We start from the raw sequence: 27,607 nt of genomic DNA, 5'->3' as shown, positions 1-27,607 counted from the left end.
AGAACGGAAGTGGAAGTATTATGTTGAAAGAAAGACTATTTGTGTTCATATGTGCTTTGTAGCGATTATTGATGTTGTTGATGTTGTTGTTGGGTTGGTTGTTGTTATTACGAGCCGAGTTGAATCTCGGGATGCTATATTTATAGGGGAAGTCCGCCGAAATTTCGGTAGCCAAATAGAAACCAAGACTTAAATGCTAACTCTCATGAATAGTAACTGGTAAAGGTGACCATTTGCAGATTCTGGACGAAACGGGAATTGAGCTCAAGCGAGCATAAGGCACCCGTGAGGTATGTAAAGCTATTCCTTCCCTTCTTTTGGCATGTCCTAGGTATACTAGGCTTGAATTTGAGCCTCGGGGGTTATTCGTTCATCGAAACTCGATTCGAAATCGAGCACTATTCATTCAAAGGCGATTGAACTAGAATGCTTATATCTTGTTGGAAAAATGCTCAAACGCCCGTAACTTGCGTGAATGTAATCGAATTGTCTTGAAACTACCATAAATGACTCTATTAAGTGATATATTATTTTCTAAGGCTTTTCTAAAACCGCTCCGAAGGGGTGCGTACTAAACCACTCCGAAGGGAGTGTGATATTTTATAAAACTTTTTAAAACCATTCGGCGGAGTGTGATATTTTATAAACTTTTCCAAAACCACTCCGAAGCGGGGGTGAGATTTTATTATTCTTACTACTACTATTATTATGCCCGATGGGGCTAGTATTAGTATTATGTCGCGAGTGGCATGCCCGACGGGGCGCGGGGTAGCCGTATGCCGCGAGTGACATGCCCGAAGGGGCTAGGATTATGTCGGGGCCGCATGTCCGACGGGGCCGGGATAGACGTATGTTGGACCGGCATGCCCGGGGGCCTTCATTTTATTCGGGAACCGGACGTCCGGAAGGGGCCGGGATAGACGTATGCCGGAACCGCACACCCGAAGGGGATTATTGATATTATTATCACCGTTATCACTATTGTTATTACTATTATTGTTATTATTATTAGGTCGGAAGCGGCCGTCCGGCGGACTATTTTATTTAAATATTTAATTCATGTCGTGTAACCTAAACTTGCTTACCGTTGTACTTTCCTATTTCTTGCTTCGGTGATGCTTTACATATTCGGTACATATTCCGTCGACCCCCTTTCTTCGGGGGTCGCGTTTCATGCCCGCAGTTCGTGGACGCGACCCGGTGACTCACCGCTAGTAGGAAGGCCGCATCGAGAGTCGACAACTTCTCTTGCTCCGAGGTCGTCTCGTTTTGGTATAATGTTGTGTATATATTTGCAGTGTCATACTTTTAGAAGTCTCGCGAAAAAGTTTGTGGGAGTCATAGTTCTTGTTTGGCCATGTCGGCCATTATTTTGTTGTACGAAATGGCGGAGGCCCTTTTGGCTCGCCTTGTTTTATGTCGTATGTATATATATCATGTTTTGAGATGCCTCAAGCTACGTGTCGATTTTGGTATTTCATTTACAATTTTCAATTCTCGTTTTAAGAAAAAAAAAAAATTGAGTCGACGTTTAAGGGTCCGCTCGACTCTGATGAGAGTCGGGTGCCCGCCACGCCCTGACGAAGGTTGGGGTGTGACAAATTACCTGGCATAGCCCTCAGCCAAACCACTTCCTCTACGTGATACCATCACAGTATATTTATATATCGCGATGGTATCATGGAGGACTAAGAGAAGGACTGAAACAGCCCTTCATGATACCATCTCACTATCTCAGTATATTTATATACCACAATAGCATCATGGTCCCGAGGAGTATCTCATTAAAGAACTGAAGCAGTCCTTCATGATACCATCACGATATATATATATATATAGAAGTTTTTTTTTTGAAAAAAGTGTGTTATTTTTAATAAATGAACATGATCATTCATAATACCATATCGGTATATTTATATACGATGATGATATCACGGGGAACTAAGAAAAGGACGGAAGCATCTTCCATGATGTCATCTCATTATGTACCATGATGGTATCATGGAGGACTAAGAGAAGAACTGAAACATTTTCCATGATACCGTCTCGACAAATTTATATACCATGTTGGTATCATAACTGAGGGACATATCGGGTAAATATTTTTAATTTTTTCTCGAGGCATGAAAATAATGGGGGTATGAGCGGGTAATTTTTTTATTTGAGGGGGCATCTGTGATCTTTCCCTCATTTTCTACACATAAGAGATCTGAGAAAACCATATAAGAGATCTGCAAAAGCCATTCAAATTATAAGAGGGCAAGAAATTTCATATCCTCGGATATTTCCTGCTTCTCGCCTAGCTCTGGGGAAAAAAGAAAAAAACAAAGATCTAGAGGCTCCCGCCTCCAGCAAGAAACTAAACACATGAGATTTAACTCGACTTGTGGGAACAAGTAGTTGCTACCAAAGACAAGGCACAGGGTCAAAATTTTACAATACTAGAGCAGGCTTCAAGTCACAAATGCAGTACACGAAGTTCCAATAAGAAGAATAGTAATCCAAGTATATGCATTTGGAAAAGTTTCTGCACGGTTGAAGGACTTTGTTCAAGTTACTCCTTCACAAGAGTCGTAACATAGTTTCTCACATTGCACGAAAACCCTCGTATTATCCTATACACAGTTGACCTCTATCTACAAAAATATAGACAATGAATATAACCAATAAAAGAATGACAAAAGGAAGATGTTTTCTTTTATGACCTCCAGAAAACATCAGGATCATTACTGTACAGTGTGCGATCTTGAATCTCAAGATTGGCTACATGATAATTTATAAGACTTGCTTGAGCTGTTTTAAATAGGAGAAGTCCAGTAGGCAGCATCCACCAACCACTATCGTCCCTGCACCCATAAAGCGTTCCCATGTCACAACATTAATAACGTCAACCACAAGATACAATGTAATTTACTGGCCATTGCCTCAGGATCCTTACATGCTAAAATTCCAGGACTGAAAGTTCGGGTGTCTTTTCGTGGAGGATTGGCTATGAAAATGAACAAATCCACAGATGAAAGCTACTACCTGTTGCAGATGTTTCGAGAAGAAAGAACCGATCAGAATATGAAATATCATAGTCAGTGAGAACTATCATTATTAAGCAAGCTCATCAAGCCGTACAATTAAATCAACAATGAGAAGGTATATTTCGAAGCTTTCTTAGTATAATGATGCCTATTAGACTCATCCCGAGCTATGATTATAGGGGCTAATGTTGTTCACATGACCAACAGGTTCAAGATTATATCTTTAACTACTACTTGATATGGATGCTCCTTGAACTCTTAAAATGGATAATATCAAACTTCATTCAGAACTTCAGCAATAGAGCTGAACATAAGGCATAGGGTTCACACTTTTATACTGGAAGTTTGATGAAAGAAATTCTTCATTTACTTTGCTATTCATTTGGAAGTAAAAAAAAAAAAAGGAGCGGGTGATGGAACCAGGAAAGGTTAAAACACGTTGCTTTCCTATTATAAGCAAATACCAAGCATATGAAGGCATAGCCGTAGCATGGATCATCAATTATCTATCGAGGAAATCTAGGCAAAAGGGTATGGAACGCGAGGCATAGAAAAACAAGGAGCAATTTGTCATCTTATCGGTGATACGGGTGAAAAGCAAAAAACGTGCATAGAGTCGCTGGCTACTTAGTACTTACAACATTAATTGTTGAAATGATATTCCACAGAGCATAGACACGGGCAGGCCCCGCTGATCGTGTAGGCCCGTGACTAAATAAAGCATTGATTCCAGCTGGAAATGGAAGAAGTATACCAAGAGGAAGAATAGACAAAAAGAAAAACACATCTAGCATTGAGATTGAATAGAGCTGTAGCAATGTGAGCAAGACTAGACTAAAATCTCCTAATAGGAGTATTGAGATGACCAAACCAATAACATCCTGCAAGAATATAGAACAAACATTAGTGATCGAGAAAGAACAAGAGCAAAAGCAGCTGAGATCAAACATACCTGATGGCCAACTGGTCTTGTGTTACGAATTATGTAATAGAATGGATAGCATAGAGTCAATTGGTCTTTAAGAGCCTGTAGGTTTTTGTCATTTAAAATTTCTCCAGGTATTCTTTTCTGCATTGCTGCATGTTCATTGACTCTAACAAGATCAAATGCCTTTCTCCAACGATTAGCAGGCGTACTGCATCCAAAGAAAGAGTATCAAGGAACTATACGATAAACGGAAGCAAAAAACTGAATCATGCGAATCATTACCGTGGCTGCTTCTCGAGCAATAAAGATCTGTTCTGGCTTTCAGGCGGCATCACTGGTTCATTTTCAACGGAGCATACAAGTAGTCCAAATTGGTCATAACCACCGGCTGAAGGTTGAGAGTGAGTAAGATAAACACGTATGCCATAGGCACGTAAAGATGGATTTGTATGGGTCTCAAGCCAGCTAATAACTGGACGAAAATTGGCCCTCAGATGCCCGCGCCGAACTAAACGAAGTTGCGCATTTAGACCAGCAACTAATCTATACCAAATTGTAGGTGGCACTGACTGCAATGGGAGGGAATAAAAAGAAGAACAATAACATCTTTCAAATTTATCTAATGAAATGGAAGGAGAAACAGAAGTGCTAAAAGAAATGATCTACCCACAAAATCCTGAATGGGCAGTCATCTTACATAGCAATAAATACAAACCTGACTCATGAGGCTGGTCAGGATATTGTCACTTTGAAGAGAGAAAGGAGCCATGTAAGATCCATCTCCTCCAAAAAGTATAGACATTGGTAACCTCTGATGTAGAGGAGGAGGCAGGTCATCCCTTTTCTCATCTCCCCCAAGGAAAAAATCCACATATGCAAGCATCAGATCTGAAGTTGCAGTTACCTACACTAGAATTGATAATGGTCAACGCAGATGGTGGTAAACATCCATGAGAATGAATCGAAAAATGGAATCAAAATGTTACACCTAATATCAAGTCTAACCAACAGCACCAGACTAAATCCTATATGCTGTAATTTCTTCCAAGTTGGACATAATCTTTACAACTCACAAACTGCAACTATGTGTTCATGCTTCATAGACAAGCTAAACACAAGCCACAAGCATATCTCTAAAGGTTGATGGAGTTCAGGTGAAAATAAATCACATCCAGAAACTCAACTTACTGACTTTCAGTTCTATTAGTCAGTCATTCAAGTGAAGCTATCCAGAAGCAAATCTACCATCAACTGCCAAGCTAGATGCAGATAAGAGTGTCTCACGTACACAGTAGTAGAGTTGTAATAATTTAATACAAAGAAGCATTTTCTTACAAAACAACTAGTACGTCTCAATCCCCGTCAAGTTGGGGTTGGCTATATGAACTTTGCTAAAGTTTCTATATTTAAAAACATATTTTCTTTTTGGTCAGACATTTGTCCCATGCAACATATATCACGGAGACAATTAAGCTGCATGGATGTCGTACATAAATATCTCGCTTGGCATTTAGGAACTTTATTACAGTATTACTACATCCATTTAATAGCATTTTCTAACCGAATTCCAGATTATTTGACAAGGTTGGACAATTTTTGAGGGAATGATAGCTTGGTGAAAGGTTGATAAGATAGACCTTGAGCCCTTCGTAGAGTGCACGTGAACGACAAGAGCGCAAACAAGCGTGATCATATTCGGAACGCACAAATTCACGCAGTTGCTGCATTTTCTTCTTCCGGCGCCATTGCAGCCATGACCATGCAAGTGGGTATGTAAAAGTGCAAAGTATGCCATACACTGACCCTTCCCACCACTGATACGAAGCCAAATCATTTATCTCATCCACAAATCTGTTGAATGCGTCTTCATATCTGATATGTTTAACAATTCAATAATGTCATTGAATGTTACAAAATTCTCAAGAACATTTGGATGAAAAGAAACTACAAACACAGAACCCAAGGGTGTGGCCTAGTGGTTATTAAAGTGGATTGAGAATCATGAGGTTTTAGGTTCAAATCCAAGCGGAGGCAAAAATACTAGGTGATTTCTTGCCATCTGCCAAGCCCTGGTGGACAGAGTTACACTGTACCGGTTTTTTTTTTTTTTTGGGGGGGGGGGGGGGGGGGGGGAGCAGGTACCCCGTGGAATTACTTGAGGTGTCCGCGAGTTGGCTTGGACACCGCAGTTATTGAAAAAGAAACTACCAACACAAACATTAACATATAAATGCCTGCAAATAGATTCTTAACCCACTAATAAGCAAACCTTTAGTTAATAGAAGATAAGAGAGAACATACACAATTTCCGTTACTGCTCTAGGAGGAGAATGAGGAAGATGCCAAGGTTCACTAAAAGTGTTATTCCCCAAAAGGTACATTCTATGCACATGTGTTTGCGATTCTTCAGTTCTACTTGTCTCCAGCACCTAAAATAACACACTTATCAGAATACCCATCAAGAGGACATTTCTAATATTCCACGCGTAAATCTTGGTTGAACGGTAGCTGAAAAAAGAAATGATAGAAATATAGAAGGTGGATCTGAGGACCTCATTTAACGACTCTAGAAAAGGGAATGAACGATCAATTGGAGATCCACGACGTGCTGCCACTGGACCAGGCAATTCGTCGGCACTCACAAATTTTATCCGAGCCACACTAAGAACTAGAGCTAGAAGGATGAGGAGACTGAAAAGAAGACAACCAAATAACCATGGTCCACCAAAGGTGTAAATCAACTCCTCAAGTGCTGTATAACAGCGTGGCATGTGATATCTATCAGAAACACACTTGTACGGACATGGAGTATCAGTGACACCACCTGCAGCATTAAAGCGCCACCCCAAAAAGTTTAGACAATAAAATCATTGATTGAGAAAACTTTTAAAGTTTTACAAATCATATTCTGGAGTAACATTATCATTCAATTAGAACAATCTTATTTCACGAATTCTTCTACCAATGCATGCACATCTATCAATCAACAAATCCTCAATCATGAATCAGTTAGATTCCCGAGAAAAATCTACCAGTAAGGAATGTCAGTATGACTGAACACTGAAAACTAATAAGTTGCCACAACTGCAGGAAGAGATCACCAGTGAACCATAAAATAAAGACTGAATGTACCTCGTATAGCAATATATACAGCCCGATGAGGAAGCTCATGAGATGGACATTTAGCACACAGGGATCGATCAGATCCACTTACATTCTTATAAGTACCAATAGGGCATTCCTGCATATTTCATCCACATATTTAAACACGGAAAATTATAAGGTTAAACATAGATTCCAGGTTCTTAAGATACAAATTAAAGGATTATCCAAATATCATGGACAGCACACACTGAATGAGCTGACAAGAGTCAACACTAAACCCCAGCGAGAGAGAATTGAGAAGCAAAAAAAGTGTAAGTGTGATCAAAACTTTTGATGTGCGACAAGCTTAGACAAAATGCAAGTAGTGATAACATGCATAAAATTTCTCATCGGCTAACTGACAGATAAGATTGCAGTAAAATTAACTCTGACGTGAGGTTTTTAAACACGTCGAAGAAGTCAAAGTATGAACAATTAAAGCTTTTAGACCTAGAAATTGATAAAACATGAGCACAAGCCATTTTGGTCCACAAAGTGCAATCTCTATGCATATGGTTGTCTATCGCTTTTTTAAGACGAGCATCGAATTCTTCAGACCCCAAAACTTTTTCAAGTAATTACAATCGTAAGTAGAAATTGCATGTTACCTGACAGAATATCCCATAGAGCCCCTTTGGGCAAGGTTTGCCACTAAGAGTCCCGTTTTCTCCATCTCGCCCCAGACCTCTACCAGTTCCTCCCCTGCGTTTCCATTATCAGAATGATATCCAATAAAGATTGGAATTAAATAGACGAGTGCCACTAGTAGTACAAGAATGTAAATTTTAAGCACAACCAACGTAGCAATAGAAGAAATAACTATCTAGCCTTGACAACTCAACAAGTAACACTGATCCACAAGTTTAGGCGCCTGATCTACTGAACATCACATAGACAACAAAAGTTCATGTTATAGAAGCTGGATCCCGGTCTGTTCTTTGAATAAGAGCCAACATGATTGAAACTCCTCCCATTTACAGTCAGAAAAAGCAGTCTTACTCTGTTAAGATGCTCATTGTCTGGATTAATAAAGATCATGCAAACTAAATGTGCTGTTTTCCTCTGTTATACCTTATGAGAAATGTGCTCCATACAACGCAGAGAAACAGTGTAAAGTTAGGACTAGCTATAGCTGTCCTTTCACATGTTACTGCCCTATAATTAATCCCTTGTTCACAGGTTGGTGGAAACAATTCAACTTTGTACATATCTTTGGTTTTATCCTTCAAATGCCTAGGTCACAGCCTGAAAGAATCAAGGTTACAGGTCCAAAGAAACTACTCAATATTAGCTACTACAATACTTATCTTTGTTACTTAATGTTTCACAAAACAAAACTACTAAGCAAATAAATTCAAGTTACATAATGAATATGTACACTAGATTAGATACGAACCCGACATCGATCGTGCCTTTTACACTTGTTATAGGCAGGTATTCTTCTCCAACAGAAATATCCGACCAATGAAAGTGAATCCTTCCGCCACCGCCACCGCCACTATTAGGACTACCATGCCCTCCCGTAGTTGATATAGTAGAAGAATCACCAAGAACCAAAGACTGAACAAATAGAAGAATTGTTCCACCAGATCCACCACCAGGACCTATGTCTGAACGAATCCTACTATCTTTCTCTGTTCTATACTTGCCAAAGCTTTCTCCATTGGCTTGTATTGAACCATAGACAGACAACCTTGTCAGTGAATGCTCCAATGAACCCAAAACTGTTTCAAGAGAGATATCGTAAACAATTACTCTCTACCCCTTGTATTTAAAGCAAGTTTCTAAGGAGGCAATGTTCATTATGCAAGGATTATCAAGAAAAAGTGGTGAGTAATATGAGCACTGAATTGAAGAACAGATGGAACCACATTTCACATCAAATAAACAAGAATAAATCAGTCAGTTATTAAAAATAATTGATATTTTGACCGTTCCTCAACTGCAAGATTTGTTTATAAGTAGGCTTGCCCTTTAACGTCAACTGCAACAAGCATCTGTTCTCAAGGAATTCATTAGCTCATTGGAGTAGGCTTTCTCAGCAGTCCATAAAAACAGAGGATAACTTAAGCGAAAAAAAAAAAAAAAAAAAACAAAGAGATTAATGTAAGAATTCTAAACGCTTACCAATTATGCCACCGCCAGCAGTTGAACTAGGAAAACTATGGTTTCCGCTTCCGCTACCAAGTTCACAAGGCAAACCTTCATTACCATATGAAATACCACCCCTTATATAGCTACCGTTATAATACGCATCGCCGCCCCTTCCACCATGTCCGGCACCACTGCTTAGGCCGTTGGGTAATAGCACACCACTGCCCAACCCTCCGGTGCAACCTTCATATAAATAAGCATCATTTAGCTCTGGATCTGGACTATAAGAGTATAAAGGTAATTGATAGAAAATTGTGTTCTTATAAGCTCCAGTTACATACCAAAAGATTTTCTTGTTCAAAAGCAACATGCTTACAAGGGCAGAGATAACAAACAACGAAAGGAGAAGGAGAAAAGCATACCTAGAGCAGAGGCACTTATTGATCCGGTAGATTTTACAATAACTGTTCTAACCAAATGGAAATGAACAACAGACCCTTCTAAGAAGCCCTCAACCAAAACATCTTCAACACGACAGACCTACATAAATGGAGCAGATCAATTTTGTTCAAATCATCTGGAATACAGAACAGCAGTCAAAGCCAAATGCTACTTAAAACAGAAATAGGCACAAAGATGAAAGATATCACCCTTGAGTGATGAATTTGATTAGCACAAATACCTGAAGAGTAAAAGAGAGTGAGCTATTCACGTTGCAGTCCTCGGGGGGATATATCAATTCAATTGGGCAATCCGCATGTCCACAATAAAGTCTTGTTTTCCTGCAATTGGGAATAATATATTGCTGAAAACAATAACAAGTCCAGCAAAAAGAACTAGCTGCAGATAGTTGTGCCTTACGTGTGATTAACACCTGCATTTTCAAGGGGACCACGCAAAACAGACCCAGGACCAACCTTCACACATTAACAGAGAAATACTGTCATTAGCACACTCACAGATAATTACTTATGCTGTATTAGGATTTCAAGTTTCATGAGAGAAGAAAACTCAAAATTAGCATCAGCCAAAGACAAAAAATTAAGGCAAAGAATCTCAGACTTACCTTACAAATCTAAAAACCTGAGTTCACGTGAAGACATAAGCCCTTTACACAATGTCTGAAACTAGAAGATCAAGACAAAACAGAGTATAATGTGGCTGCCTGATAGAACAATAAGACAGCCCCCCACAAAGGTAGAATTTATGTCCCTTCCCAACTACATCATTGAAAGTACTTTATGTTTTAGACTTTTAGCCTTAACAGGTACTTATATTCCTACTTATAATTATCAAAATTCTATCTTCTCATAAATAATAGATATTTATATTCCAGAGAGAGAAAAAAATAAGATGATGACTATGCAGCTGCATCAACTCAAACCTCACATAACATATGGTAGTACCATCCCAAACATAAAACTCTTTACTTTTCAAATTGAAAGATTTGCTAAATAGAAAAAAATTATTTGAGTTCTTGTTGATTTAATTATTTTATTTATTTGTGTTATGTTCATTTTTTATATTCTCTTAAAATTGTGCTTCACTTTAATGAAGCGAGAAGAGAACCCTTAGTCGCTTTTTCCATTAGTCGCTTTTTTCCACTTCACTTTCAAAAACACCGTCTTCAACCAACGTGGGACTTAACACTTCTCCGCCAGGACTGAACATCTAGAGCTTGGATACATAACAAGGGGAACTAACATTGAGAAACACAACAATAGGGATCAATGGTCTAGCTCTGATACCATGCGAAAAGATGGACCTTTGGCCTAACTCAACCCCGAAAGCTAGCTCATGAGGGTAGGTTTGTCCAGGACCATATAAGGAGACCACAACTCATTCCTCAACCATGTGGGACTTAATAGCATCAATAGAATTATTAAATAGAAAGTCATCTACTTATCACCATTATAGTAACACAACTACAAAACTTTAAAGCTTGGTAATGACTATATACATATTTTTGATAACCGTGGCGTCTGGCCAGCCTGTGCGAACCTCAACTAATTCCACGGAATAACATGAATTATGTAGACAAGATATCAGGATGAAAGGCATTTTTTGATCAACTCGAAATATCTTGATGAGTAACAAAAGAGAAATGATGTAAGATTCTAAGATTAGTTTGCTACAGACTTTTCTCTCTGCTACTGGAACTTATATAATTTAAGAAAATCTTAACTATAGATATGTACAAGTACTATCAATTTTATTCTTCTATAATCCTCCCGCCAATTTTTAATCACAGAATGACCTTTTTTACATATGTTTTTCTTATGGGAAAATAGTCAAATGCCCCCTCAACGTATACTCGGATTAATTATGACGCACCCAACCTTTGCGGGCGACCTATTACCCTCCTGGCCTTATTTTTTCTGTATTTTTGTACCCTTTTTTGGCTGACGTGGCACAAAAAAAATTAGATGACCAGTTGCACAAGGGAGAGTGTTGCACACTCTCCGCCACATCGGTGCCACGTTGGAACTTTCTAAATTTTATTAAACAAGTATTAAAATTTTATTTTTAATATATCTTTTCATAAATATATGTATTTTTAATTAATTTTTCCTTTTTGTTTTCCATCGCATTTTTTACTTTTACTCCCTCCCTCTCTAAATTTTTCAACCTTTTTTTCTATCTCATTTTTTCTATCTAAGCCGCCGCCGCCGGACTTCATCGCCGACGAGCGGCCACTGCCCCAACGACCCCCCTTCCTTCATCTCCTTCTCTCCACTGCTTGCACCACTGCGCCAATGACCCCTCCCCCTTCCTTCGTCTCCTTCTCTCCCTCCCGCGCCACCACCACCACCGATGAGCGGCCACTGCCCCACCACCGCCGCCGGAAGTTGGTGTTTTTTAAGAAAAGAGAAGAAGCAGCCCCCAAATAGGTTGATTTCTTGAAAAGATATGCATGATTGATGGTGAAATTGAATGTGTGTGTGTTAATGGAGGAAGAAAATGGGTTGGTTGATTTCTTGAAAATAAGCTCTTTATGATTGATGATGAAATTGAATGTGTGTGTTAATGGAGAAAGAAAATGGGTTCAATGTGTGTGTGTTAATGGAGGAAGAATATGGGTTGGTTGATTTCTTGAAAATAAGCTCTTTATGATTGATGATGAAATTGAATGTGTGTTAATGGAGGAAGAAAATGGGTTGAATGTGTGTGTGTTAATGGAGGAAGAAAATGGGTTGGTTGATTTCTTGAAAATAAGGTCTTTATGATTGATGATGAAATTGAATGTGTGTTAATGGAGGAAAAAAATGGGTTTTGATTGATTTCTTGAAATGAAGAAGAAGAAGAAGGGTTTAGTGATGAAGAAGATAAAATTAATGGAGGGTTTAATGGTTAATTAGAGGTTAGTTAGTGTAAATATAATTAATAAAAGAAAAATCATCTGAAAAAAAGAAAGGAAAAGAATATAAAATTAAAATTTAGAAAGTTCCAATGTGGCTATGACGTGGCGCCGATGTGGCGGAGAGTGCAAAACTCTCCCTTGTGCAACTGGTCATCTAATTTTTTTTTTTTTGCCACGTCAGCCCAAAAAGGGTACAAAAATACCGAAAAAATAAGGTCAGGGGGGTAATAGGTCGCCTGTAAAAGTTGGGTGCGTCATAATTAATCCGAGTATACATTGAGGGGGCATTTGACTATTTTCCCTTTTGCTTATCATCTCTGAATCCATCAGTCAACTAATTCTCAATCCCAAATTAGTTAGAGTCGGCTATATGAATACTCTTTATCAATCATTCATCAAAGTTGTACTCTTTTTACACGGATAGTAATCTTTTGAAGCCCTCCTCCTTTATTAGGGTTTGAAGACTGCCTAAGCTTGTGAATCTCGCATAAGTGGACTTGTTTCTTTTATCATCGAAACAGAAATTTGTGAGAACACAACTCAAGATGCAGAATAGCTTAAATCCCTGCTCCAAGCCGCCAAAGAACATTATAGATATTGCTTTTCTTACTTAGTATGGTACAAATAGTTTCACTAACTGTTAGAACGGTAATAAAGTTGCAATGATTTCTTTATCTAGAACAATTCAATTGGTATGGAACACTCAACGATTAAGTTGCAAAATATCCTGATATTCAGCTGGTTTGAGAGCAAGTTGAATACCAAGATCTGAATGAATACTGGTTCAGAAGATTTAGATGAGGATAATATAAACTTGTGTTTGGCAGAAGAAGACAATAGCAGACGTTGAACTTAATAAGTGCAAGCATTAAGTAGACAAAGAGCCTTACATTTATGCTGTAGAACAAGGACAAAACCAAATGTTGTGCTTCAATAAGATCTCCAGGCCCAGTTAAGTTTAGTGAACCTTGTCCATGAACTCCCAAATTTGCATTTGATTGTATCACAGAGGATCCCTAAAGCCCAATATGTTTCGATGGGTAATGAACAGATAAAATATAACCAAAACTCCAAAACCATAAGACAGAGGTAAAAGAATGAGTTACCTTTAGCACCACTAAATTGCTCACTTCAAGTAAAGATGTCGCAACAATTGCATCACCATCACCGTCTATAAGCATCTTTGAGTTCAACATCAACTGGATTTTGACAGACATTCGCAAAGACCCATAGATCTAGAAATTTGTAAGAAACTATTAAATATAACACCTAACAAATATGTTCCAGAGATAAATTAAAAAGAAAAAGAACAATTAAAAAGGAAGGGTGTGCCTCCTTTTTTACTGGAATAGAAGGAAGAGAGTAAAACACTAGAGAACATACTTGCCTTAATTACTGAGTCACTCATCAAGAGCTCTTCAGCCAGCAACTCAAACTCTGATAAGGCATAATGTACAAGCCCAAAGGACAAAATGGCACCATGTGATAAGCTAAGTTGTCCTCGAACCTAAACGACAAATAGCATATCAATTTCTGAATATCAACTTCAAACACCACCATTTAAGATTAACACTCACATAAGGTAGAAGGAAGCCAACACGAAACTAAGATATCAGACATAATTTTCAAATTATGAACTTAGGCTTCTGTTCCTGGACCATGATATGTGCCTAACATGACAATGAAAGGCATAAAAGGAAAAAGCAGTAAGAAAAACAAAAGCAAGTGCTATAGGAAAATGCAAAAAGGAGAGGAAAATGGCGACACTAGTGTTTATTCTACTTCTAGATATTCATACCAATTCTACCCAATGGGATTGAAAAACTGCAGCTGGAAAAAATGAACCCACTTTTGGGTGTCTTTATTTGGTTTTATCTATTTAACAGTTCCATTTAGAGCCAATAATTTATTCAATTGATTTTTACATATACATCGCTTCCTTAGGGAATGGCTAATAGAACAACGCTAAAACATGTTCAAGTTACTCTAGCAAAGTTTCCAATGAAGAAAAAGTCTAGATATGGTCAATGGGCTGTCAACCCACTGCTTCGAGATCTGGCAAATCCCAAATTCGTTCTGACATAAGAGGCAAAACATCCAATTGCGGTGTAATTAGAAGCACTTATTCACAAGAAGAAAAGATATGGAAGGAAAGGAACTCAGGATGTTTTGATAACAAAGCAATCCTATCCAGAAGATAAAGCTTATTTGTATTCGACTTTTGCATTTTTGGTGTACAGAAAAGTATATAGATGATACAGACTCTATTACAGTTCCTAGAGTCTCTTTAGTTGCTAATTGAATTTCTGTAGCTTTTATAAAGCTTCCTTGTAACTATGGCCTTCACTGGTCCTTTTGGATATCAATACAGCTTGTTATCATGTCAAAAAAGAAGAAGAAGAAGATATGATTGACCTGTATACGACTCCAAAGTAGAGGAACAGTAGCTCGTGCATGATCTTGAATATGAATGTTTGTCCAGAGAGGGTGATTAGGAAACTCGAAGAGAAGCGTATCAGTATCTGTTGACAAGTTGTGATTGTTAACAATGAGTCTTCGAGGAACAGCATCATAGAAAGTCCCTGCAGCACCTGCATTTGTGGGACAGCCAAAACTTCTTCCCCCTGTCAAACAACAAAAAGGAAAGGCGCTGACACCCCATCTTCAATTACAGCCATCATGGATAGAGAAACAAAGATTCCATGATCCACAAAATTCCAGATGTGATGTACAAAGTAAATTATCAATTTAAGTCGAGCAGAACCAAGATAAAGTTGTCAATTTTTTTTATCAGGCTAAATAAAATTCCATGAAATCAACATCCAGTAGATGCAATTGATTACAAAATTATAGCAAGACTACCACATAGCATATCTTCTCCTAGTTGCTCAAGGAGCTAACAAAGTCCAAAATATCTTATGAGCTATTACATCAGAAGAGTTACACCTAAAAGATTAAGTAAGCATCTCGATTTTAGTGTGCGTATGGGAGTTGAAGTTCCTTCAAAGCATCTCTGACTTCTTTCATTCCATATGCTCCAAATAATACACTGAGGTATCATCTTCATGATGCATCTGATGGACTTTCCAACTCTGCGGCCATTCAAAATGACAACCTTCAGAATCCCAGACATTGCCCAACTTATACCAAAAATACTCTGAACAGATCCCATATATTCCTGGCTACTATACAGTGTATAGATAAATGGTCTGTACACTGGCTATCTTCTTTACACATGTAACAACTGCTGCACAAAAGTATTCTCCTCTTCTGTAATGCTTCTTGTGTTAGGTAGGGTCCTTGAACTGCCAACCAGCCGCACCATGCTACCTTGGTAGGTGATTTGGTTCTCCATATAAGCTTCCAAGGTCAATCTGGTAATCTTCCATGATATTGCCTCTGCTAGCCAGTTCCTCATTCAACTCCTTGACTGAGAATCTGCCTTGGCCTTTGGCCCCCATATCAGTCTGTCTTTTTCTTGCTGTTGCACCTGAATGTCTTGAATTTTGGCCATAAATTTCAACATCTCTTCAATTTCCCAGTCATGGCATTGTCTATGGCATTCTCTGCTGAAACTAATGTTCCAGGAGTTATTCTCCGGAGCTGCTTTATGGGCTCTAGAATCATTAACAAAAACAGTACCTGAAATTCTTCTTTCAAAACCCTGTTGCCATTCCATCTGTCTAGCCAAAATAAGGTATTTTCCCCATTACCTACCTGTATTTTCACTTTGCCACTGAACTCATCCCATAGCTTGCTTATATGTTTCCAAAGACCCCCACCATGTGGGACTGCTGTTATTTTAGTGTGACAATAACCCTCTGCTCCATGCTTTATCTGCACTACTCTCCTCCACAAGGCATCCTGCTCGTTACTATCTCTCCACAGCGACTTCATCAATAAACTTTTATTGTGCAGTGTTAAGTCCTTGATCCCCATACCTCCCCTTTCCTTGGGCAAAATAATCCTTTACCATTTCGGCAAATGATATGTTAGAGAACTATTACCCTCGCAAAGAAACCTTCTTCTTATTTTGTCCAGCTGAGTAAGTACCTTTCCTGAAATAGGGAAGAGGGCTATAAAATAGGTTGGAATGTTGTCCAACACACTATTAGTCAAAGTCATTCCTCCGCCAAAAAATTAAGTAGCCAGTGTCTTATCTTCTTAACTTCTCAACTACTCCCTGTCACACTAAGGTGTTTCTATATATCTGGCTTCCAATGGCAATCCAAGATATGTTGTCGAGAAGTAAAAATGTTGCATCCCGATATTTCTGCCAGCTGCTGCACATTTTTCACTGCATTTACTGGATGGATGACTGATTTGTAAAGATTATCCAGAAATTGTCTCAAATATAATGAGGAGCAACTTCAGGTATCTCATCTGACTTTGTTCAGCACCACAGATTATCAATGTGTCATCAGAAAAAAGGTGTGGAACAGTGATTGGCTCTCCTGTTCTGACCCTACTTAAAGCCCTTAATCCACTGATATTGGATTGCTTTCTTTATCATTCAACTGATGACTTCCATTACCAGGATGGAGAGAATGTGATAAAGGATCAGCTTGCCTCAGCCCTCAAGCTCCATTGTGCAGGAAAAAATCCCACTGGTTCTCCATTAACTAAAATGGGATATCTAATTTTTGTGACATAGAATTTAATCCAGCCCAGCCACCTTTCTTCATAACCCATCTGTTTTTTATGAAGTTATCTAAAACCCATTTGTTGCAATGTGCTAAATAAGAATTGCCAAATTGGCATGGCTGTCTGCCTGCTCCACATCTATTTTACATAAACACCTGGTCCCCTTTTTCAGCCTCCAATTCAGCACCTCATTGGCTATGAGTGATGCATCTGCAATTTGTCACCCTTTTAAAAATGCATGTTGCTGCACAGAAACTATTTTCCTATCTCTTTTCAACCTTTCAACTAGCAGTTTGGCCATAATTTTATACACACTTCCAACAAGACTTATTGGTCTAAGGTTTATTAGTTCTTCAACACCTTGTTTTTGGAATTAAGGCTACAAAGAGGCATTGCAAGCTTTGAAAAACTTGTATGATCGCTGAAAGTAGTTCATATCTCTGATTAAGTCCTCTTTGATTATGCTCCAAGCTTTTTGGTAAGAAGTCATACTGAAGACATTAGGCCCCAAAGCTTGAGCTTTAACTGGGTCACACTGGCTTATTGTTTTCTTAATTTCCTCTTCTTCAAAATTTCCTTCTAACCATCTTTGTTCCGCTTCATTAATGATTTTTTTTTTTTTTTTTTTTTTTTTTTGAAACTGGTGACGTTGTATTCCTCAGCATTAAGGGATACGCTGGCCACCTCCAAAAAGAGAGCTACAGAGTGGTATTAATTACAAAAGTCCAATGAAATCTACTAACTGTAATTTGTCAACTATACTATTTTCTTTACACCAAAAACATAATAACTAATACAATTCCATTTGATCTTCTGAATTGAATTGGATCTGCCTTCAAAGATTGTCATGTCTCTCCTTCCATATGTTCCACCGTATACAAGCTGGAATTGTTCTCCACCATGTCTTCTGGCTTTTGCTCCCCCCTCTCCCTTCCGATCCAGCAACTTAAGAGATCTGCTGTGTGTTCTGGCATGATCCAGCTTCCTTGGCCAAACTGATAAAGAGAGCCCAAACCTGAGTTGTAACTTTACAGTGAAGGAACAAATGATTATTTGTTTCTGCTGCCTCTTGACACAGAGAGCATCTAGATGCTATTTCTATTTTTCTTTTATGTAGAACTTCATGTGTGAGACAAGCTCTCCTTGCCACCAGCCAAGAGAAACATTTCACCTTAGTTGGTGCCATGTTCTTCCACACAAGCTTCCAAGGACCAGTTGAAACTCCAACCAGTTCAAACATTCCCCTTTTGTACACCCTGCTCAATGAGAATACTCCCATCATTTTGATGCTTCCATCTGATTGCATCAGCTTCAACATTTGTGCCCAAAAAGTTCCCCACCTGAGTCAGTAGTTCAGCTACACTGGCCACTTCCCAATCATTTAGATATCCTCTGAATGTTAGATCCCATCCCTGAGGTGTCCAAGCTTCTTCAATTGTGCAATCAGGATTGCTACAACTAGAGAACAACGCAGGGAACAGTTCCTTTAGTGTTCCATTTCCAACCCAATTGTCTTTCCAGAAAAAAATCCTGCTGCCATTTCCCACCTTGTTACATGAGTTTCTCTTAAAATCAGGCCATAAAGATCTAATAGTTCTCTACATCCTACACCATATGTGTCTGTTGCAGGATTTGTACACCAATGTCCTTGTCCAAATTTTTGCTGGACTACTTCCTTCTAGAGAGCTTGTTGTTCCTCATTGTACCTCCATAACCATTTTATAAGAAGACTATTATTTTGCAGCTTCAGCTCCTTGACCCCCATACCTCCATGATCTCTATTCTTCTGTACATTCTCCCACTTCACTAAGTGAAAATTCCTGTCCTCCTTATTGCCGTTCCACAAGAAATTCCTCCTCAATTTATCTAGGATGTCAATCACCTTAATTGGCATAGGAAATAAAGACATTACATATGTTGCTAGAGCATCCAACACGGAATTTATCAAAATAAGTGTCCCTCTCAGAGAAAGATACTGAGACTTCCACAGAGCTAACTACTTCTTCTCTGTTTTTTTAATGATTCCATCCCATATCTCCAAAGCTTTGTGTTTTGATCCCAATGGCATACCAAGATAAATAGTAGGTAGTTTTCCACTCTACAGCCCAGAATATTTGCCAAAACCTGTATTTGCAGTACCTCCTTAACTGGAAAGATATTGCTTTTTCTCCAGTTTACCTTCAATCCTGATGTAGCTTCAAATGTCACCAATATCATTCTAAGGAAGCTGATCTGCTCTGGTGTAGCATCGCAGAAAATAACTGTGTCATCTGCATCTAATAGATGGCAGATCTTCAGCACCTCACCTGCTCTGTTCCCTACTCTGAATCCTGTCAACCATCTGTTGTGAGTAGCAATCCTCAACATGCTATTGAGGCCTTCCATAGCAACGATAAAAAGAAAAGGGGACATAGGATCACCTTGTCTGAGTCCCCTTTCTGCTGGAACAAAACCAACTGGTTCTCCATTAACAAGCACAGAGAATCTGGTAGTTTTTATGCAGAATCCAATCCATTTCAGCCATCTATTGCCAAAACCCATCTGTCGAAGCACATTGATAAGGGAGTTCCAATTGAGATGATCATAGGCTTTCTCTATATCCAGTTTGCACATGACCCCTGGTACCTCCCCTCTCATCCTGGTATCAATACATTCACTGGCTATCAAAGCAGCGTCTATGATTTGTCTCCCCTTAATGAATGCCATTTGGTGTTTGTTAACCAGATTGCCCACAACCTGTTTTGACCTTTCAGCCAACACATTTGAAATGATCTTATACATACCAGAGATCAAACTAATGGGTCTGAAGTCCCTAAGTTCAATGGCTCCTGCTTTATTGGGGATCAAAGCCACAAAAGTAGCATGGAAGCTTTTTCAAAGAACTGTTGAACATGGAAATTTTCAAGGGTGAGAATTATGTCCTCCTTCAGCATATCCCAGAAACTCTGATAGAAAGCCATTGAAAAGTCATCCAGTCCAGGAGCTTTATCAACCGCACGTAGCTTAATAGCTTCAAGAATTTCTGCCTCCTCAAACTGTCTTTCCATTCACTCTTGTTCTTCTGGGGAAATGATTCCCTTAGGACAGTAATTCAGAATTACTCCCTCTGTCCCAATTTATGTGATACACTTTCCTTTTTACTCTGTCTCAAAAAGCATGGTACATTTCCTTATTTGACAACAATTTAACTTTAAACTTTACCTTTTACGCTTAACGAGATGATTTATAACCACACAATATCTTTGATTTATCTTAAACCACAAAATTCAAAAGTCTTCCTTTATTCCTTAAACTCCGGGCCCAGTCAAACTATATTAGATAAATTGGGACTGAGGGAGTATTATTGTGATTCCTTCCATTTCTTTTATCACTTCCCCTCTCACCACCAACTTGCTATTATTTTGCTTCTTTTTTGTGAATTAGCCATCTTCTGAAAGTTTTATATTCCTATCACCTTCCCTTAACCATATACTTCTTGGTTTTTGATGCCATGATGCCATGAAGATATCCGAGACAAGGTGGGAGTGGCATCGGTGTAGGACAAGATGCGGGAAGCGCGGGTAGAAATGGTTTGGGCATGTGAAGAGGAGAGACACGGACTGCCGTGCGGAGGTGTGAGAGGGTTGGCTATGGACGGTTTCGGAAAGAGGTAGAGGTAAGCCGAAGAAGTATTGGGGAGAGGTGCTTAGACGAGACATGGCGCGATTCCACTGCAGGGACATGACCTTAGATAGGAGGTTATGGAGGACTCAGATTAGGGTAGAAGGCTAGTAGGTAGTCTCACGTATCCCGTCGCACTAGTAGTCGCAGTTTCGATTTCTTGTACCACAATTATCGTATTTATCTGTGCTAGCTACTGCTTCTTTTCTCAGACTGCTTTATCATGGCTTTTGTCGCTTTCGTTAGTTTCATTTCCGTTTTGCTTTGTACTGTTTGTGCTTATCTAACCTTTTTCGTCATGTTTTCTTGAGCCGAGAGGGTTTCGGAAGCAACCTCTCTATCTTCCTCGAGATGGGGGGCAAGGTCTGCGTGACCTTTTACCCTCCCGGACCCACACGCGGGATTTCACTGGGTATGTTGTTGTTGTTGTTGATGTTTCCTCTGCCTTCGCCATCTTTTCTAGTTCTCTGCAATCTCTTTCCTTCTATCTTTTTTTGGTTGACAGCGTTGTCTATGGTCAGCTTCCAGAGTCATCTCTGCTAGTTCAACCAAAAAGAATTTTTCCCTCTTTCCAGTCTTCCAAATTCCTCCCTATTCCATCTTCTGATATCACCTTTAAGCTTCTTTAATTTCGGCATTAACACATAATCTGGTCTGCATGTGATATTGCAGCTCTCCCCCCATTCTTTGATTTTCTCCGCACGAGCAAATCTTCTATCATTCCTCCACACTCTAACATCACAGATTTGTGATCAGATAGTATATTTGCGCATTGTTGACTACTTGATAGCTATGAACACTTCAGCTTACTAAGCGGATATCAAAACCTTATCAATTCTTCAAGCTCGTTGATTGTTTTCCCCCCTTTTCCAAATGTATATGCCACCATGTAGTGGCAAATCAATCATGGTCATATCATGGATGAAGCTATTAAATCCTCTTATAGCTCTTGAGCTTTTTGTGCAATTTCTCCTTTCCTCCATAAGCCCGATTACATTGAAATCTCCCCAATTACCCATGGACCATCCCATAAACCCCTAACACTAGCTGGCTCATCCCACATCTCCTTCCTCTCCTCTTGTGTGTGGACCATACAAACTTGTGATATATTACCCGAAATTTTCTATCAAACTTGCGAATATACACGACATAGAAAAGATTCCGTACTGTTTATCAACTATTCTCCTCTGCGTTTTGTCCCATAGCATCACTTTTCCTCCCTTGCTTCCTTCTGCTTTGATTTCTACCGAGAAGCCCATCTTTGCCTCACTAAAGAGTTTGAAAAATTCCTAATCTTTGTCTCTTGAAAGCACAGAATATCAGCCTTCCATTATCAGACTAACATTTTAATGTCCCTCCTCTTGCTTGGTTAGTTCAACCCCCTAATATTCCAACTCAGAATTTTCATCTTCATGGAATTAGTGCTTTGCACTACCTCCCCCTTATTACTATCAGAATTCAGACTACAGTATAACTTTTCCGATTTGAGTTGATTCTTCTTCTTCTTGCCGGTTTTGGCTTTGCGCTAAGGATCTGTAATCTCTGAATTCTCCATTCCTCTATATTTATTAGCATATCTAGAATCTCATTCTCAAAATCTTCTGTATTTACCCCCAATTGTTTGCTCACTTTGATTATACTTCTCTGGACTCGTCTAGAGATTTCAAATGTTGAAGATGACAGACATTCTTCCATCATCCATTAATACTCGCCGTACCATGGTAAAAGAGGTACCTCCAAATGGCCATTGACAACTCATTATCAGATAGAGTTATCTCTGTAGTGTACTCTACACTCTTCAGATAAATCTTCTGACCCACCGAAATATGACCCCTCTTGTTCGGTCTCTCTTCTTTTTCTGAGTTGATCTCTGCTGTTTTTGTTCGGATAGTATAACGGAAGCTAAATGTAGATAATTTCTTAAAGTAAAGGGGTAAATCTGGCCTTTTTCCCTAAAACAAAAGCTCTAATCTACACCTGAGGGAAAAAGAGAAACTAGGATAAGAGAAGAACAGAAAACCGGCCCTCACATAGTCCCCAAAATTGGCAGGGAAAGGAGGTTGACATATGTGGAAGATCCTGAAAATTAGACTTCATATACCAAAAATGTTTTCTTAAATGAAGGTATTTGTGCTTGGAGAACCTAATGAAAACCTTATATTCCTAAGGAGGTCCTATCACAGCAAAAATGCTTATTAATGAGAGACTAGGATAAGAGAAGAACAGAAAACCAGCCCTCACATAGTCCCCAAAATTGGCAGGGAAAGGAGGTTGACATAGGTGGAAGATCCTGAAAATTAGACTTCATACACCAAAAATGTTTTCTTAAACGAAGGTATTTGTGCTTGGAGAACCTAATGAAAACCTTATATTCCCTAAGGAGGTCCTATCACAGTGAAAATGCTTATTAATGAGAGTTTCCTGATTTGGTTGTGCCAAGATTTGAAAAACAATAACAAATGATTAATGATAAATTTTAGCTAATGAATTATGAAGCACACTTATCCTAGTAATTCAAAGCAATTTCATATACTTATTTTAAAAAAGAGGCAACTCAAGTATTGATAATTAGATACCACAGTGGGAAGAACTATTCTGTGGTTCAGCATGAGGAGAAGGAAAGGACTCAGGAACACTGGACTCTTAAAAAAGATGCACCTAACTTTCTAATTGCATCAAGTGTTAAACACTGGACTGGTCTAAAAAGCGACAGGAAATCTCTATAGCTCAGGTAGGCAGATGAGTAGATAGAGTGTGGCACTGAGATTTTCCTTCTACTACCAGAAATCCTTACCATCCAACACAGGTAGGCAATTTGCTTCTACATTCCATTTAGCAAAGACGTAAAATGAGTTGGAAATCCTTACCATTCAAAATGAGTGGGCCATTTGCTTCTACATTCCATTTAGGAAAGACTTAAAACCTCGATTTATGCAGTCTTTCCTTCACATTCATATTTGCTCCTCTAGGAGATATGCATGAGTTCTGCATCTCTCTGCATAGTTGATTTGACAAACAAATTGAAGCTTGCAAAATATTATTAGTGCTCTATAACCCTATACTCTGTTGAAGATTCCACAATATTATAATGCTCTAAAACCCTATCCTCAACTAAAGATGGTATTCAAACACAAAGAAAAATTCTCAGAAAACATGACTTATGAAGCAATGACAGAGAAGTTTAAGCTTCATTTGTTATTAGTCATCATACCATGAACAAAGAACTCTGAGTCGTCATGCCTGCTAAAGACTTCAACGGAAACTCTTCCACCACCTCCTCCAGCAAATCCATTTCCCCCAGAAGCACTTATTTTGCCACCTCCTGTCCTGCTTAGAAAGAAAAGTCAACTTTGAACACATAATACTACCTCAAAAGGACATGTCCTCACTCATGAGATAGCATGACTTAACCAATACCAATATGTAGCACACAGGGAGAATCATCATAAAAGAATGACAATCCGCACTAGAATTTTAGTCAGGCAATCAGTGTATAAATAGACTGAAAGTAGAAAAGTTTACAGTGGACACTATATTGTCATTTTCTAAAAGTATAATAAAAAGGTACTCATACAATCAGTTGATAATGATTTTCCTTTTGTTGACTTCTTGCAAACTGCCTCATATAAAGCTTAAATTGTTAGGGACTAGTTATGTAATCAAGTCTTAAATATGCCTCTCACCTATCAGCCTAAATATTTTCTTTGGCAATACATGCGAACATATTCTGTTGTTGGGTGGCATGAAATCAAACTTACGACTCTACCAACTTTAATATTATGTGAAATACTAAAGTGGAAAAGGGTAGAGGCGGGCCTCCCCGAATTCTGAAAGCTGCGGTTGGCCCAAAGTGTTGGCTCCAGACGAATTTCTTGGTCATCGAAAAAAAGATATTATGTGAAATAGTTTGAGCATTTTTCCAACACATTTAGAAAATCTTCATAGACCCCTTTGTATGTCATGATATCCCGAGGTCAAGTATTTCCAAAAGTCCATGATAAGTTTTTTAAAACATCTCATCTAAAGTTTAACTGTTGAGATATGTTTATCAGCGTTTTAATTAGTATATTTATATCAACAATGTCTCAACTTCCTCTCTACATAATTCAACCTCCAACTCGACGGTTGGCTATAAAAGTCTCTATCACTAGAACAAGAATCAATTGTCAAAGGAAGGACAGAGGGACAACATTTATGTTGGGGAGAACATAAGTACCAACTTCCAACAAACTTAGTTGGTCTATAAGGCGCATTATAGGTGAAGAGACTTTTTACAATATGGAGCGGAGTGTTGGCCAGTCAAGAAATGCCACATTCAGAAGATGAAAGTCGCGAGAAACGCGAATCTTTGCGGTGGATGTGTGGACACGCAGAGAGATAGAATTAGGAATGAAGATATCCGAGACAAGGTGGGAGTGGCATCGGTGGAGGACAAGATGCGGGAAGCGAGGCCGAGATGGTTTTGAAATGTGAAGAGGAGAACGAGAGATGTTTGCGTGCGGAGTGTGAGAGGTTGGCTATGGATGGTTTCGGGCGAGGTAAATGAAAGTAGAAGAAGTATTGGGAGAGGTGATTAGACAGATATGGCACGGCCACCACCGAGGACATGACCTTAGATAGGGTTGTGGAGGACTCGTATTAGGATAAGGCTAGGTGGCTTACCCTTTCACCATAGTAGTTGCGTTTTGCTCATTTGTTTATTACCTTTGGTTTATGCATCGATTGCCGCTTATATTTGTTAAGCCGTTGGTACTTTGATTATTTTATCTATCTATAGTAGTTAATGCTCCTTTATTCCTGGATTCATTCTACCTGACTTTTCGCTTTTGGTATTCGTGTTATCATATTGTTTTCGATATGCTTGGCCCTATCCGACCTTTTGTCTTGTTTTCTCTTATCTTCCCTCGCTTCTCCTCTCTCGAGCCGAGGGTCTTTAAACGTACCGCCCTACCTCTCAAGGTGGGGGTTAGGTCTGCGTACACTCTACCCTCCCCAGACCCCACATGGTGGGATTATACTGGGCTTGTTGTTGTTGTTGTTGTTGTTGGTTACTTAAAAGCTAAACACGACCAGTTTCCTATATAAAGATGTACTGACTGGTAACCTGCAAAACATCACAAGTAACATGTTACATGTCAAACTGCACTAGTAGTGTAGAAATCTTTTGTAATGTCAGCATGTGTAAGCAAAATTCTTAAGGGGTCGTTTGGTACGATGTATTAGAGTACATGTCTTAGCTTTGGTACTATTAATCCCTTGTTTGGTAGTGTTCTTCAACCTATGTATGACTAATACATACATCGTACTCAGTAGTATTCTTATACATAGCAAACCATGGTATTAGCAATACAAGGGTTATTAATACATGGATAAGCATGGTTAAAGACGGAACTGCCCTTAATACACCAAACCAAACAGTGGATAAGAACTAATCTCAGCATAACTAATTCCAGCATTACTAATACACTCTATTTAGTACTATTCTTTGTACACTTTACCAAATGACCCGTAAATGAAGGACAGTATACTGAAGAAAGACCAAGAGAAGTTAGTATTACGACAGTGAAGAAAACATCGCAACTAATAAGGAAAGCAGTACAGAGCAACAACAGCGAAATATTGTGATAACCGAAACACAATAACATATACATAAGTTAAATCCTTAAATGAAAAACATTATACTCAACAAAGACCGAGAGAAGTTAGTATTACATTACATTTTCTTGGATTTGATGTAAATACTGCCAGCAGAGCCACCACCACCTTTGATTCCACCATCTCCTCCATCAGCCAAAAGACTTCCCGACGCATTCAAAACATCCTTAACTTCCAACCATATCTTGCCACCTCCATTACCTCCATAATCATCCTCCTTATTAGTACTCTGTCCTTTACTTCCATAACTAAAAGGTTGTTCCAATGACTTCCACGAATACGTATCGCCTCCCCACACGTCTTCAGGAAGCTTCTTATTATCCATAACGCAACTCGCCCCTCTACCTCCATACCCCCCACCACCCCCTTCATAATCCTTAGGTGTACCCGATGATCCGTCCGGTGGGTCCCCCGCTAACCCGGTAACGTTTATAACCGACCCGCTAATCAAACTAACATTCCCTGCAACTATATACACTGATCCACCTAATATTCTTGAATTTGCATTAAGTTTAAGGTGTCCTGTTATGTTAATGGTAATGGAACAACCTGGAAATGGACAAGTGAGGAAAACACCTTGAAGAATGAAGAGATTACCTGTACCTTCAAGGTAAACATCATGTGTGAAATTAAGGTTGTAATTAAGCTCACATGTTGTGTTGAGTGAACCAATACCGAGCATTTGATCACATGTGAGGGAGGGTGGGTGGGGTGGTGGTGATGGGGGTGGGGGTGATGGGGGTGCATAGTCACCATTCAAGAATGGATCAGAATTGTAATCAAGAATTGAAAATTTATCAGAAAGTGATGCTGAAATGATATGAAAATTAAGGTAAAAAAGAATGAAAAGGTGAATCCATGGGATGGCCATAACAAAAACTCATCAAGAATTGAGGGAAAAAGTAAGATTTGTGCAGTGAAAAAGGGAGAATTTTTGATTGATTGAATGTGTTTTTCTATTTTTATGTAAAGAATTGAAATGAGGAGAGAAAAAGGGGGCTGCGAGGAGTTCGGTTGAGATAGAAAAAGAGAGGGTGACACCTGTGCTTTCCATTTTTGTGTTCTCTTTCAAAGAAATTTCCCATTTTCATG

The 27,607-nt window shown here is 38.9% G+C and overlaps 1 protein-coding gene across 3 annotated transcripts; it reads right to left on the bottom strand.

Annotated features, from left to right (window-relative positions):
• Nucleotides 1–2,485: 2,485 nt before the first annotated feature.
• LOC132068810 (uncharacterized) lies at nt 2,486–27,607 on the bottom strand. Of its 3 annotated transcripts, none has more exons than XM_059462544.1 (22): nt 26,578–27,607; nt 24,072–24,187; nt 14,972–15,180; nt 13,944–14,063; nt 13,663–13,791; nt 13,447–13,572; nt 10,057–10,112; nt 9,878–9,977; nt 9,618–9,735; nt 9,229–9,438; nt 8,498–8,825; nt 7,710–7,803; nt 7,090–7,198; nt 6,510–6,781; nt 6,259–6,386; nt 5,595–5,829; nt 4,673–4,861; nt 4,240–4,526; nt 3,982–4,165; nt 3,668–3,910; nt 2,939–3,027; nt 2,486–2,846 (listed from the first exon to the last, which is right to left on the bottom strand). In XM_059462544.1, the coding sequence occupies exons 1-22, from the start codon at nt 27,384–27,386 to the stop codon at nt 2,699–2,701; spliced, it is 4,299 nt and encodes a 1,432-aa protein (XP_059318527.1). In that variant the 5' UTR covers nt 27,387–27,607; the 3' UTR covers nt 2,486–2,698. The 3 variants fall into 3 exon arrangements, with proteins under 3 accessions (XP_059318527.1, XP_059318530.1, XP_059318529.1); XM_059462547.1 differs by having other exon boundaries at nt 26,573–26,714; XM_059462546.1 differs by lacking the exon at nt 13,447–13,572.

This window comes from Lycium ferocissimum, chromosome 8 (genome assembly GCF_029784015.1).
Source record: "Lycium ferocissimum isolate CSIRO_LF1 chromosome 8, AGI_CSIRO_Lferr_CH_V1, whole genome shotgun sequence".
Taxonomy (NCBI): Eukaryota; Viridiplantae; Streptophyta; class Magnoliopsida; order Solanales; family Solanaceae; genus Lycium; species Lycium ferocissimum.
This window is presented reverse-complemented; position numbering and strand designations above follow the sequence as displayed.